Here is a 15,051-nt window from a genome sequence, read left to right as displayed (position 1 = left end):
GCTATGATGTACACTGACCACCAGGGGGCAGACACTCAATGCAGGAGCTGCCCTCTGGTGGTCAGTGCACTCCCACAGGGGAACACAGCTCAGCCAGAAGCCGGGCTCATGGCTGGCGGGTGCAGCGATCTTGGGAGTCTCTCCTGCCTCCGTGGTAGCACTAAGGACGCCTCGGGGTATGTCTGTCTAGTGGGCATCCCCCGAGGTGTCACGGACTTTGAGAGGACAGGCTGGAGTGAGGGACCCTCCTCAGTGCACAAATGTTGTGCACCAGGCCTCTAGTATAGTATAAGTAAATGCTATCTATATATATAAAAAGCCAGCGACTGGAACGCTGTAACGACCAGAACGACCGGTCGCTATGACACCCACTGCGGCCAGCAAACCAGCCCTATCTGGGGGCAGGGCCAGCCAGCCAACCTCCTGCAGCACCTTCCCCTGGCAGGCCCTGCCCCCAATAGGCCCCACACCCCAATCAGTCTGCAGTCCCTCCTCTGGCCAGCCCCACCCCTGATCACCCCCTGACCCCAATAGGGGGTGGGGCCAGCCGGCCAACCTCCCGCAGCCCCTTCCCCCTGCCAGCCACACCCCTGATGGGCCCCCACCACCCCAATTGGCCTGCAGCCCCTCCCCCCAAGCTGGTCCAGCCCCTGATAGCCCCCCTACCCCAGTAGTGGATAGGGCTGGCTAGCCAACCTCCTACAGCCCCTCCCACAGGCTGGCCCCACCCCTGATGGGCCCACACCACCCCGATTGGCCTGTGGCCCTTCCCCCAGCCAGCTCCACCCCTGATCGCCCCCCACACACCAATCGCAGATGGGGCTGGCTGGCCAACCTCCCACAACCCCTCCCACAGCCGCTGATCCCCAATCGCCACCCCACCCCAATAGGGGGCGGACCTGCTAGCCAATTGTCCGTGGCTCCTCTCCCCAGCTGACCTGGCCCTGATCGGCCCCAATCAGGGCGAGCGGGCCGGTCAACCTCCCACTGTCTCCTCCTCCTGACAGGCTCTGCCCCGATCCGCCCCTATTGGGGCCTGGCCGGCCGGATCCCACCCATGCATGAATTTGTGCACTGGGCCTATAGTATATTACTATATACTACTTACAAAGTATTCATACATGCTATATTATAGAGTATTACTATATTTTACTTATGTAATATTTATATTTATATGTTGTTACTTCTATAGTATTACTTACATAGCATTTATATTTATATAGCAACTAAAGATAAAGTATTTAAAATAACTAAACTAAAAGTTTCTCAAATTATATTTTAAAAGGGTTAAATAGTTTGGAATTAATTCTAAAGATTTTCATACCTTTTCCACATTTCTGGAAAATCAGGTACTTCAATGTTTTTAAAAAGGTATTTTTAGTAAGAGAGACTTCATTAATTTCTAATATTAGTGTCTCTAAGTCAGATATGTGTTAACTTATTAGATATAAAAAGGGACATTTGTTAAGATTACTTCTGACATCATTTTTATTTTATTTTTTTGTTAATCCTCACCCGAGGATATTTTTCCATTGATTTTTAGAGAGAGTGGAAGAAAGAGGGAAGGACAGAGAAATGTCAATGTGTGAGAAATACATTGACTGGTTGCCTTCTGAACATGCCAGGGCCCGGGCTGGGGAGGAGCCTGCAACCGAGGTACATGCCCTTGACTGGAATTGAACCCTGCACCCTTCGGTCCACAGGCTGACGCTCTATCCACTGAGCCAAACTAGCTAGGACCTGACATCAAACCCGCTAAGGCCTGACATCATCTAATACTCCACATTTGATTATTGAGAAATAACCACCTTGATATTGGTAACATAAAATACAAAGTAATAAATTTAGTGAAAAGTAGAAAAGTAATTCTATAGATGAAAATGCTTCTATTTCAATATGTTAAATATTTAAAGTTTATTTTAGAGATAGTTGAATCTTTTCACAGCATGTACATTCAATAATCCATGAAAGAAATAGACAATATTTATATTAAAGGTCTTTATAGTTCAATAAATATCTGTCTTCATTGTTGATAGGTCTACCAAATTATGGTCTCTGAATTAAGCTTTGGATTGTAATGATGTTGGCTCAGGAGATTTCTGTTTATGCCAAAACAGAAGTCTATTTCCTCTAGCCAGATTGCAAATCAATGGAATGAGGATAAAATAGCTTTAAACCATTTGACACTATTCAGAGGTAATGTTATTTCTAAAAAAATGTATTGCCAAATCAAATTTCTGCAAACTGATTATGTGGCTCAATGCCTTTATATAATTGGGAGCCAATTACCCAGTTATTTCAGACCAAAATATACCTTTTATATCCTCATATTACTTGTGCAAACTTGAAAATTGCATACATTGTGCACTGAATGTATGGAACATATATCTCCTTGGCTATGGGAATATAATTTGATTTGTAATAAGACTTTTAAATTCTACATATACATGATCTCCACCCATCACTCTACTAGTTATGGTCTTTATAGCTTAAAGTCACAATGAATGGGGTAATAGTGGAAACATGACTAAAGAACCAATGTCAGGCCAGCCATTAAAAAAAAAATTGAGTGTTTGAGTATGTATGTGTGCATGCATGTACTTTCTAAGATTTTGGCAAATTTTGAGATACTGCTGGCAAACAGTGAGAAGAGGGGCATGCCTCTTTAGATTAACTTAGTAGTAAAACAAAATTAATTGAGTATCTAGAAGCTGAATGTACACATATAAGTGCTAATAAAAGTATTTGTTCTTGGAGACCTTGGGTCAAACCCCCCAGATTCCTCTCCGCTCAAAGCAATGATCAGGACTTGCTCAGAATATGCCTGTGGAAAGGCAAACCCCAGAGAATCAGGATGAGAAATATTCATACAACTTAAAAAAGGGAAAAATTCATTTGCATAGGAACAGAAATCAGTGGGGCTAATATTTGAGGGCTGTTTAACATTGTCTAAGATAGAAATTCAAGGGAAAAGTAGAAACATATTTCCACAGTTCCTTTGCCGTTCTGATCCTCCATTGTTTATTATCAAGAATTAAAATTAAGCCCAAGCTGGTTTTGCTCAGTGGATAGAGCATTGGCCTGCAGGCTAAAGGGTCCCAGGTTCAATTCTGGTCAAGGGCACATGCCCGGGTTGTGGGCTCGATCCCCAGTAGGGGGCGTGCAGGAGGCAGCCAGTCAATGATTCTCTTTCATCATTGATGTTTCTATCTCACTCTCCCTCTCCCTTCCTCTCTGAAATAAATAAAAATATTTTTAAAAAAGAATTAAAATTATGTCTTACTCAGAGAGGGGCATTGCTAATTTTGGCAAAATTCTTCAAAAATTGTTCAAGATTTATTTCTTGCTTCATTTCTAACAAGTGTTGAATTCCTGAATAGTCCATCATGGGATCTCATGTTCTGTACATTTGTATTAGTGGATGTAGTTACGAAGAGGTCCAGCTTCCTTAATTGCTAATTCAGTGAGTTGGATAAAGCAAATTTTACACTAGGAATCTTTAAACCATGGACACAATATTCCAGATAAATGTTCATAGCATCTAAATTGTACAGTATTAAATATATTCAATAACAGAATTGTATTTTATGATATAGAAATGAACTAAAGAGTATGTTCAAATCTTGAAATTCAGTGATAGGAAGGGCAGGGTTGATTTATTCTGTATAAGCCTGAAGTTTCTTTTGCTTTTTGAAAAAAACTTTAACATTATTTTTATAATGTTATAAATTTTCAACAGATGTTATTTAAAATACGTATGCTTGTATATGAAAAGGATTAGAATATGCACCAAAATACTTCCATTACATAGAACTTTTCAATAAAACTAGTGTACTATTTCATCACAGAAGCAAATAAATCTTTCTCTCCTTATTTGGGGAAATTTTGGACTGCTTACATGAAGAGCTTGAAAATGAATTTTAGTTTTAGTTCCTGAAATTATCAATGCAGGTTATAACAAACTTGAAGGCACTGTAGGTATAAACTAGATATAAATATAAACACATCAGCTTCTTATAATGGACTACTGATACAAATATTAACTAGCATTTATCAAAGTCACCCACTGGTTTGAAAACGTACAATGGATAGTACAACTTGCTGTAGCATTTTAGAAGGCAAAGTTGAACTGTAATACGCCCATTAATTTTTTTATCCAACTTTTTCAAGTGTAAAATACACATTATTTATGTATAAGCAAAATGATTATTCACAGTTCATACCTTATACCATAGGATTTCAGGTTCTCTGGTTGGTAGTAAAAAATCTTCTATGTCACGGCATGAAATTTCCTTGCTTTTGCTAAGTTCAGCTTTATCAAAGTACTTCATCTTGGAATTATAGCAGAGTCCAGTGTCATTTTCGCCCACGGTAAGTGAGATGGATACTTTCATACAATAGGTGGAGTTTCTGTAAGGAAGCAGAATAAATATGGTAGCCTGAATCTGGTGTGAAAAGCAGGCAAACCTGTGGAAAACAGGCAAACCCCAGAGAATCAGGATGAGAAATACTCAGACAACTTCAAAGAGGGGAAAAAAAATTCATCTGCACAGGAACAGATATCAGTGGTGCTAATATTTGAGGGCTGTTTAACATTGTCTAAGATAGAAATTCAAGTGAAAAGTAGAAAAATATTTCCACAGTTCCTTTGCTGTTCTGATCCTCCATTGCTTATTATCAAGAATTAAAATTAAATCTCAGAGAGGGGCATTGCTAATTTTGGCAAAATTCTTCAAAAATTGTTCAAGATTTGTTTCTTGTTTCATTTCTAACAAGTTTTGAATTCCTGATTAGTCCACCAAGGGGGCTCAGGCACATGCTGGCAAGCAAGTGTTGCCAAGGAAGTATGTCTACAGGGGGAGGAAGGGGGGGAGGGAAGGAGGGAGGGAGGGAAGGAAGGAGGGAGGGAGGGAGAGAGAGGGGGGGAGAGAGAGAGAGAGAGAGAGAGAGAGAGAGAGAGAGAGAGAGAGGAGAGAGAGGTAAAAACTCCACTAATTAATTGATGTTATGGCAATGGCATTGTGGCTTATTCCACAGGGCTCTCCCTTGTCACCTAACTAAACAATGCTTGGAGCCATTTGTATAGTTTTCATTTGCTGGATTTTTTTTTGGTATTATATACAGGCTTGTTTTTAAAAATGTTCAACAGAGATTTTTGTATCTAGAAAAAAAAAGGTATAAAGGAAAAATTAGGTCAGTAAAATGTGAAGCTTATGCTAAAATTGGCAAACTCAACAGAATAGAAAAATATTGACCTATTAAACATAATGGAAGGCCAGGAAAAAGGCTGCTCAATCCTTATATTACTGGCTGTCTTGATAAGAAGATAGGTTATTGTCTAGCCATTGTGTCTCAGTGGTTGAGTGTCGACCCATGAACCAGGTGAGGCACATGCCAGGGTTGCAGTCTTGATCCTCGGTAGGGGGTGTATAGGAGGCAGCTGATTCATGATTCTCTCTCATCAGTGATATTTATATCTCTCTCTCCCTTACTCTCTCTAAAATCAATACAAAACACATATTAAATAAAATACAATAAGTTATCAATGAGTCTGGGCAGAAAACAGTATGGGATAAAAGCATTGCAAAGTCACTATCTTTATAGACCCATATCCATTTGGGTTTGAACCTGTAGTCCAAGTAGTCAGACAAGAGAAACATTCCACTGTATTATATAAGGACAATCCTATCCTGATATTGATTCCACAGAATCATTTCAAAAATCAGTGTCTCATTTTACTCACTGTTGATTCCCCAAAATAGGTTTATAACTTAGAATATATGACAACAGAAATCATGTTTGGAGATCTCATTGAAAGAGTTGGGACCAAAGGAAGTTTTCTAATAAATTGCACCATTTCTGCTTGCTATTTATGTCTCTGGACATTCAAAGAACACTGATAATGTGGCAGGCATGGTGGCAGGCAGTGTGAATAAAGAAAGGATTAAAACACCAGATTCAAGGTTTTGTAGAGAATTGCTCATTTGCTAAGTGCCCAATGACTTGTTTGTGTATTCGACCAGCAAATTCCTGCATTTGCACCCCGCCTGGCATGGCTCAGTGGTTGAGCATCAACCTATGAACTAGGAGGTCATGGTTTAATTCCCAGTCTAGGCATATGCCCGGGGTGTGGGCTTGATTCCCAGTGTGGGGTGTGCAGGAGGCAGCCGATCAATGATTCTCTCATCATTGATGTCTCTCTCTCTCTTTTCTTCTCTGAAATCAATAAAAATATATATTTTTTAAAAATCCTGCATTTGCATTTCATTGCTTACTATCTCTGCAACTTTGGGCAACTTATTCAACCTCTAGGACCCTCTCAGCTGTATTGCAGGGACAATACTTTTCTGAGAATTAAATGTGATACTAGTTCAAATCTGCTTGTCCTGTCATAGTAGCTCAGAAATGCTGGTTCCTCTCTGCTCTGCTCTGATACTCATGAACCACACCCTCGAAGTCCTCTCCTTATTCAGCTAAATGCTTTGAAGTTTAAGCAGCAACTTGATTTAGATTCTTAGTTTTTTAATGCTAAAATGACATGATGGGAAATGGCCAGGACATAGCTAGTTGTGACATAATAAAAAATAAATTTGGTCTTTGTCCAGGTTCGTGGCACAGATCTCCCGAAACTCTTAACATTTCCTGAGAGACAAGAGTGTTATTCATAAGGAGCCCCTTTAATCACATATGAGTTTATGTTAATAGGCTCACTTAAGGCAGAGCCCCTGGATAGCCTCCGCATGTGCCTGGTCACCTAAGGACCAAGTGACCAGAGGGTTGAAACTTTTAGCTCCATCCACTGAACTTTATGGAATACGGCAGGTGTAGAGATTGATTGGCTGACTCCTGCATGCCCCACACTGGGAATCAAGCCTGCAACTTGGGCATGTGCCCTGACTAGGAATTGAACAGTGACCTGGTTCATAAGTTGACACTCAACCACTGAGCCATGCTGGCTGGGCTCTAAAAACTCTTGAACAAAATGACTTTCTGAGCTTCAGGGTTCATGAACACATTGAGGTGCTGGGAGGGAGACACACCCAGAGAGGGCATGGCATGGAAGCTCTGTACCTTTACCATCATACCATGCCCTACACATCTCTTCCATATGGCTGTTCATTTGTATCCTTGATAAATCAATACTAGTAAGTACACCGTTTTCCTGAGTTCAGTGAGCTATTTTAGAAAACGACTGAATCCCATGCGGGGGTAACAGAAATCTCTGATTTGTAGCTGATCAGTCAGAATCATAGGTAACAACCTGAACTTGCAATTGGCATTTGATTTTTGGGGGGCCAACTGTGTGGAAATGAGCCCATAACTTGTGAGATCTGATGCTAACTCCAGGTTGATAGTGTCAGAACTGGATTGAATTGTGGGGACAGCCAGTTGGTGCTGCAGAATTGCTTGGTGTGGAATAAACACACACATCTGGGTCAGAAGTATTGACAATAGAAGAGAAAAAATACAAGTTTTCCTTTACAGTTATCTATTTAGCTTTATATTAGGAAACAAATAAATTCTCCACAAAATTAAAATTTAGAATTATTGAATGTCGATTTTTTTAAGCTTTGTATAAGCTTTCAGGAGAAGTGAAACACAAGCAAATAGCTTTAATTCAATGGGAAAGCACTACAAAGGCCTATGTATTACAACAGTAGTGTCAAAGAAAGAAACAAGATTTCATAAAATGTGATACCTGTTTTCTTTTTTTAATTTTTTATTGTTGAAAGTATTACATGCATCCCTCTTTTTCCCCCATCGATCCCTTCTAGCCCACCCCGCCTCCACCTCTTGTCCTGGGCATTACCTGGTTTTCTTCAAGAATGAGCAAGAATTTAGCAATTTTCAGAAAGGCTATTTCAGGGATTAGTATGCACAAAGGCTTGAAGGCATGAAACAACCTGGCATGTTTGAGGAACTGCAAATCACTTGGTGTGGCTGGATTATAAAGTAGTAATAAAGGAACAGCTAGAATTGAGACTGTATAGGTGCACAAGAGCCAGACTAAAAGTCATGTAAGCCAGTGTAAAGAGTCTGGACTTTGTGTTGGGTAATAATGAGATTTGTGTGTGTGTGTGTGTGTGTCTGTGTGTGTGTGTGTGTTGTTTTTTTTCTGGCTGGAGTGAGAAAATCGGATTGGACTGGAAGGAGGACTAAATGCAGTGAAACAAATTAGAAATCAACTTCATTCATTCAGCAAAAAGATGGCAGCTTCAACAACGGCAATGCCCGTTGAGTCAGAAAAGAGGAAATATATCTAAGATACAGAATCAGTGTGGTAGTGAAGCAGCAAAGGAAAGAGAGGCATACAAGATGAAGCATTTCTCTCAGCTGAGTATATGAAAGATACAGTCAATCTTTCAGCCTGGAAATACTGAAAAAGAAACAGCTTTGAGAGAAAAGCATGTTAAATTTTAACTTGAGCTTCCCACCGACTGGGAAAAATCCTCTTTGGGTTTGCCAGCAACATTGTTCATGCATAATTTATTAATTGTAATCCAGTACAGACCAGATCATGATCTTCCCAGGCTCATTTTAAGATTGTTTTTTCAGAAAAAAATAATTATCTAAGTTAAGCTATTAACTACCTTGGGACATACTCCAAAAGTGTTTTAAGAAAATATTTAGATTTTGTAATAATAGTGATATTTGTACAACATGTTAGAGCTCATAAAGAACAGACTTTTCTAAGACCCAAATCCGTGAATTCTAATTTTGAATCTTCCACGTTAATCTTTTAAATTCATGAATCTTAGGTTGTTTTTTTATCCTCACACTACTGAGTGCTGTTTTTTTTAATGGGTTTTACCACACCTCCTTATATCTAATAACAGGCATTTTTTAATTACCCATGCAGAGTTAACAGCAAGAACACACAAGCTCAACTGGTGAGGTTCAGATTCCAGCTCAATCACTCATTACTTTTGAAATGAAGGAAAGTTACTTGACTCTGTGTCCTTCCGTTTCCTCATTTGTATAAGGAGAAAATAAGACTGAAGACACCATAGGTGGTTGTGGGAATCAAACGTGTTAAATGCATAAAGGGCTCAGAACAGTGCCAGTTTTCTGGTGAGCACACGTTTTGTGTTAGATCTTATTATCAAGATCATGTCCCTTTTTCCTACTTCTTTCTATTTCCATTTTGCAGTACGGATACACAGTGTTTGTTAACAAGGTAGGTTAGATGCACAGTAACACCAGAAGGATGTCTTCAGTTCACTGGTGTTTAATTAGTGTGAAGAGTAAGAGTCCAGATAACTCCTTAGAGCTTTCATCTGTGATATGTGATTGGACTGGACAAGAATGAGTAAAGTTGATGGAAACTATGGACTCCTAAACCCATCCATCCTCCTGCTGTTTTATAAATGCAACTGACCCCTAATTTTTGGACAGTGGCTCCAGACGAACACACTTAGGTATTCTTCCTTCCCTTTGATTCCCCAGACCGGTGAGGTCTGATTTACAAATGTCTGGTAATGTCTGGAATTCGGGACTCCCCAGGATAGCACTATTTTCAAATTACTTTCAATGTTTTAATACCTATTTGCTGTTTTTGTTCATCAGGAGGTGATGTTATAAACTAAAATAAAGCAGCGGCCAATGAACGCTATGGTCTTATTTACTGAGAAAAGCTAGCAGGAAGCAAGCAACTTGTGGCACATTAATAAACATATGATCCCCCCTGAGGAGAATTACACACTCTCACAGTAAAGACTACCATCCACCATCATCAAATAAGCAGCATGACTGCTATGGTGCCAGGCTCTCTGCAATCAGGGAAATCCCATGGAATAGGATAAATGGGGTAAAGGATAATGCTCCTAGGACTTTTGGTAAAACTCATTAGCCCATATGACCCAGCTTCTATTGTATCGAACACATGATCTGAAATCTAGGCAAAAAGTTCAATCATTACACTTTCAATGTTTATAAAATGGCTGTAGAGGTAGGACATACATAGATGTGCAGAAAACAGTTCACAATTGCGAGTCATCCCTCAATTATCCATTCCAGCAAAGAAATGTGAATGTGCATTTTAAAAAAGACTGAGTTTTCTCTGAAAAGGGTGGCCCTGCAGTACATACAATATACTGTGCTAACAATTCAGACAGTTACTTCTTTCAGCCTCCTAAAGTTATAGCAAATGGATCCAATGCCTAAAGAAGTCCATGATTTATTCAAGCTTGCTTATCTAATTAGTGGCAGAAATGGGATCAGAACTCACCTCTCCTAACTTCTAATTCATTGGTCTCTTCTATGTGCTACTGGAGGTAACTAGTGCTAGGTTAGCATACATAATTATATATATACTAGAGGCCCATTGCAGGAAGATTCCTGCAGGAATAGGGCTTCCTCAGGCCTATGCCTGCAAGAATAGGGCTTCCTGCAGCTGGAGTGAAGCAGAGAAGGGAGTGAAGCCCACCGAGGCTCCACTCCCGTGTCCGCTGCCTCGGCTCCCTCCCTTCTCTGCCACTTCGTTCCCTTCTGCAACGCTTGGCTTCCTTCTACACTGTCTTCAGTCTTCGCTCCGTGCCTGCATATGCAAATTAACTGCCATCATTGTTGGGTTAATTTGCATACTCACTCTGATTGGCTGGTGGGCATAGCAGAGGGACGATCAATTTGCATGTTTCTCTTTTATTAGTGTAGACTAGAGACCCGGCACACATGGGAGGAGGGTCTGAGCCCTCTCCACCGCTGCTGTGCTCGCCAGCCATGAGCCCGGCTTCTGGCTGAACAGAGCTCCCCCTGTGGGAGAGCAGTAAGCACCAGGGGCCAGCTCCTGTGTTGAGCATCTGCCCCCTGGTGGTCAGTGTGCATCATAGCAACTGGTCATTCCAGTCATTCCACCATAAAGGTTGCTTAGGCTTTTATTATATAGATATTCAGTGTTTGAAAGAAATGTTACCCACTCTTAAGCCCCTGATTTTATATTATTTTACTTTCCAAAATATTTGTCTTGTGGAGAAAGGCAGCATATGCTCAAACTTGGATTTACTTGAAAATATAGGTCCTTAAGCTCCCAAAAATCTAATAAGAAATAAAATAGAGCAAGCAGTAGGTCTTAAAACATATCATGTTTTCTTCAGCTCTTTCCACTACATACTTTCGACATATATACACTTGTAAAAGGGTTGGTTTCTAAGAGGACTAGTTTAGAGTCTGGTCTTGTTAAGGAGAAAATACTCTAACTTTAAATTCAGTGCAAATATTGGAAACTAACAAATCTTTTGGACATAATAAAGAAGCAATTATATGGCACACAAATAAAATTAAAGTTATGGAAGTCAAACGGTGCATTGAAGCTCTCTATAGTTTTCTTTAGCAGTGTGCTTCTTTGAAACAGGGAAAGATTCTGAAATTGGCATGCATCTACTGAGAGGAAATGGTGGGGGTGGAAGAACATTGTGCAAAAAGCTTTATATAATAAAATTTCAAACCCACCAGGATAGCTATTAATTAAAAAATGGAAAACAACATGTGTTGGCGTGGATGTGAAGAAATTGGAACCCTTGCACATTGCTGGTAGGCATATAAAATGCTACAGCCAGCCACTGTGGAATCCAATCCGACAGGTCCTCAAATATTAAACATAGGATTACCATATGATCTTAGAATTCTACTCCTAGGTATATACCTAAAAGAATGGGAAGCAAACACTTAAACATACTTGTGCACCAATGTTCATACCAGCATTACTCACAACAGCCAAAAGATGCAAACAACTCAAATATACATCAAGATATAAATGGATAAACAAAATGTGGTCTATATATACAATGGGATATTACTTTGCCTTTAAAAGAAATGCAAGTCTGTTATATGGTACAACATGGATAAAGCTTGAAAACATTATTCTAAATGAAATAAGGCAGACACAAAAAGACAAATATTATATGACTCCACTTAAATTATATACATAGAATAAGTGAATTTATAGGGATAAAAGTAGAACAGAAGTTACCCTGAGCTGGCAAAGATGAAGGAATGAAAAGTTGTGGTTTAATGGGTACAGAGTTTCTGCTTGGGATAATAAAATATTTCTGGAATTGGAGAGAGGTGATGGTTGCACAACACTATGAATGCACTTAATGCCACTAAATTGTACAATAAAAATAGTTAAAACAGTAAATTTTGTTAAGTACATTTTACCACAATTAAAAATACATTAAATTATACACTATAAGTGAGTTATATAATGAGAATTATATCTCAATAAAGCTGTTATTTTTTACAAGTTCATATATAGTATCTCATTTAATCTCGCTCTAAATACCATCTCTATTATTTGTCCCCGGCATTTGTATCTCTAGCTCTAAACACTCTCTAAACTCTAGATTTATATATCCAGCTACCTATTTATCATACTATTTTGTGTCCTACAAATAAACTTTTACTTTTATCTTCAAATCTACTCTTACCCTGGTCTCTCTCTCACCGATAGCCACCCATTCACCTAGTTGCTCAAGCAAAATGGCTAGAAGTCCTTTAAGAAGTTATAATATTTTTTGTTTTTATTTATTCATTTATTTATATATATTTTGGACAGTATTACAGATGTTCCCCATTTCCCCTGACATGCCCCCCTCCACCCAACCCCCAACACAGTCCAGGCCTTCACCACACTATTGTCTGTCTCCATAGGCTATGTATATATGCATAAATGTTCTTTGGTTAATCACTTCCCATCCCCCCACATCCCTCTTCTCTCTGATTTGTCAGACTGTTCCATTTATCCAAGTCTCTGGACCCATTTTTTTCACCAGTCTTTTTTGTTCATTAGATTCCACATATAAGTGAGATCATGTGATATTTGTCTTTCTCTGACTGGCTTATTTTACTCAGCATAATCTCCAGGTCCATCCATGCTGTTGCAAAGAGTAAGGGTCCTTCTTTTTTAGAGCCACATTGTATTCCATTGTGTAAATGTACCACAGCTTTATTATCCACTCATCTACTGATGGTCACTTGGGTTGTTTCCAGATCTTAGCTATTGTAAATAACACTGCTATGAACATAGGGGTGCATGTATTCATTCTGATTGGTATCTTGGGATTCTTAGGATGCATTCCCAGAAGTGGGACCACTGGATCAAGAAAGATATGAACAAGTGGAAACGTACATATACCATGTTCATGGATTGAAAGAATTAACATCATTAAAATAACCACAGTACCCAAAACAATCTATAGATTCAATGCAATCCCTATTAAAATACCAGTGACATATTTCACAGATCTAGAACAAATGTTCCAAAAATTTATATGGAACCAAAAATATCCAGAATAGCCTCAGCAATCTTGAGAAAGATGAACAAAGTTGGAGGGATTACAATACTGGATAACAAACTATACTACAAAGCCATTGTAATCAAAGCAGCCTGGTAATGACACATGAACAAGCATATAGACTAATGGAACAAAACAGAGACCCCAGAAATTGACCCATGACATTGTGGTTAATTAATATTTGACAAAGTAAAAGGAGTATCTTTAATAAATGTTGTTGGGAAAATTGGACAGGTACATGCAAAAACAAACAAAAAAATTAGACTATCAACTTATACCATACACAAGAATAAACTCAAAATGGATAAATGACTTAAATTTAAGTCATGGAATCATAAAAATCCTAGAAGAAAACATGGGCAGTAAAATACATCAAACTAGAAAGACATTATAGTCTTACCCCAATAAAACAGGCATGAAGCAAGTGAGGGGGTACCAAAAATTCAATAATTAAGTTTAATATTATTTCAATATTTAAAGATCAAATTTATAACAAAAATTGATGAGGACAATAAAGAATTATAATTTTGTAGTGTATGACTCTTTTATATTTATCCTATCATTATCACTAATTGAGTTTTTTTAATTTTCTATTTTTTCTATAGTGTGTAAGTACCGTTGGAGATGGAATCTTCTCTGCCTCGTTCACCACTTTAGCCCATAAATACTTCCTCTATTTTCTAGTCTCTCCTGCCAACTGACTTTGAGGTTGGAATTTTTCCAAGAGAGGATCTGTCATTTCAGCTTATGGGTCTGACACTGCTTCTTTGCTCTTTTCCCCTCCAGACATACGGGTAGTAGTGGTTTCCTGCTGTTGCTAATTCTTGATTGCCTCATGTTCTGTCATTTCAGCTCTTCTAACATATTCATTACTAGTTTCCCATATTAAATTCCCCTACTGAACTTTCGGAATAAATTTGCTTTAACTGACTAGATCATGACCAATACAATCGTTTAGAAAACATATCTAAGCATTTATTTATTTATTTTTTAAATTTTATTTTATTGTTTAAAGTATTACAAATAGTAGTACGCATGTCTCTTTCTTTCCCCCATTGACCTTCCCCCGGCCTCCCCTAACCCCCCCCAGGACATGCCCCCCCCCCAGTGTCTTTCATCTATTGGCAATGCTCATATACAAAATAAATGGTAAATAATGGCATCAGTAACTACAAAGTGAAATCATGCGGTGATATGTGTATAATTTGGATTTCAAATAGATCAGTTAGTAAAAGGAAACTAGAATCCAGAAGCAATGTAATAGCTTTCACAAATAAGCCACCAAAGTAGTCAATTTTATAAAACTAATGAACAGAAAGGCTTTGAGAGTGGGAATGATTACAATGCTATTGCATAAATTGTCACTAAGAAATTAGTCAAGGAAAAGATGTCCAGTTAATCATTAAGATCATTTTCATGTGTGTTTGAAGAATAATTGGTGAAAACCCTATATGCTGATAAGTAAGAATATAATGGAGTTGAACTCCCCCATTCTATAAGAGTTCGCCCTTATTTTCATGCTATTATCTTAATGGACTTTTAAAGAAAAAGTAGATATTGTAACCAGAAATCATGTATATAATAAATCTACTTCTAATTCTTTTTAATGGTTGTTTCATTTTAGAAGAACATGAGAAATAATCTTATAGTATTGGCAGGAAAGTGGCTTTAACAGCTGACTGTTGCAAATTATGTAATTATTAGAGGCCTGGTGCACAAATTTGTGCACCAGTGGGGTCCCTTGGCCTGGCCTGCGGGA

The 15,051-nt window shown here is 38.7% G+C and overlaps 1 protein-coding gene across 1 annotated transcript in view; it reads right to left on the bottom strand.

The window, feature by feature from the left end:
- IL1RAPL1 (interleukin 1 receptor accessory protein like 1) overlaps positions 1-15,051 on the bottom strand; it is a 1,338,708-nt gene that overhangs the window by 580,828 nt on the left and 742,829 nt on the right. Inside the window, exon 4 of the mRNA XM_006085649.3 lies at positions 4,224-4,410. Within this exon, the coding sequence (XP_006085711.1) occupies positions 4,224-4,410 (187 nt within the window). The remainder of the gene's footprint in view (positions 1-4,223; positions 4,411-15,051) is intronic.

This window comes from Myotis lucifugus, unplaced genomic scaffold (genome assembly GCF_000147115.1).
Source record: "Myotis lucifugus unplaced genomic scaffold, Myoluc2.0 scaffold_20, whole genome shotgun sequence".
Classification (NCBI taxonomy): Eukaryota; Metazoa; Chordata; class Mammalia; order Chiroptera; family Vespertilionidae; genus Myotis; species Myotis lucifugus.
This window is presented reverse-complemented; position numbering and strand designations above follow the sequence as displayed.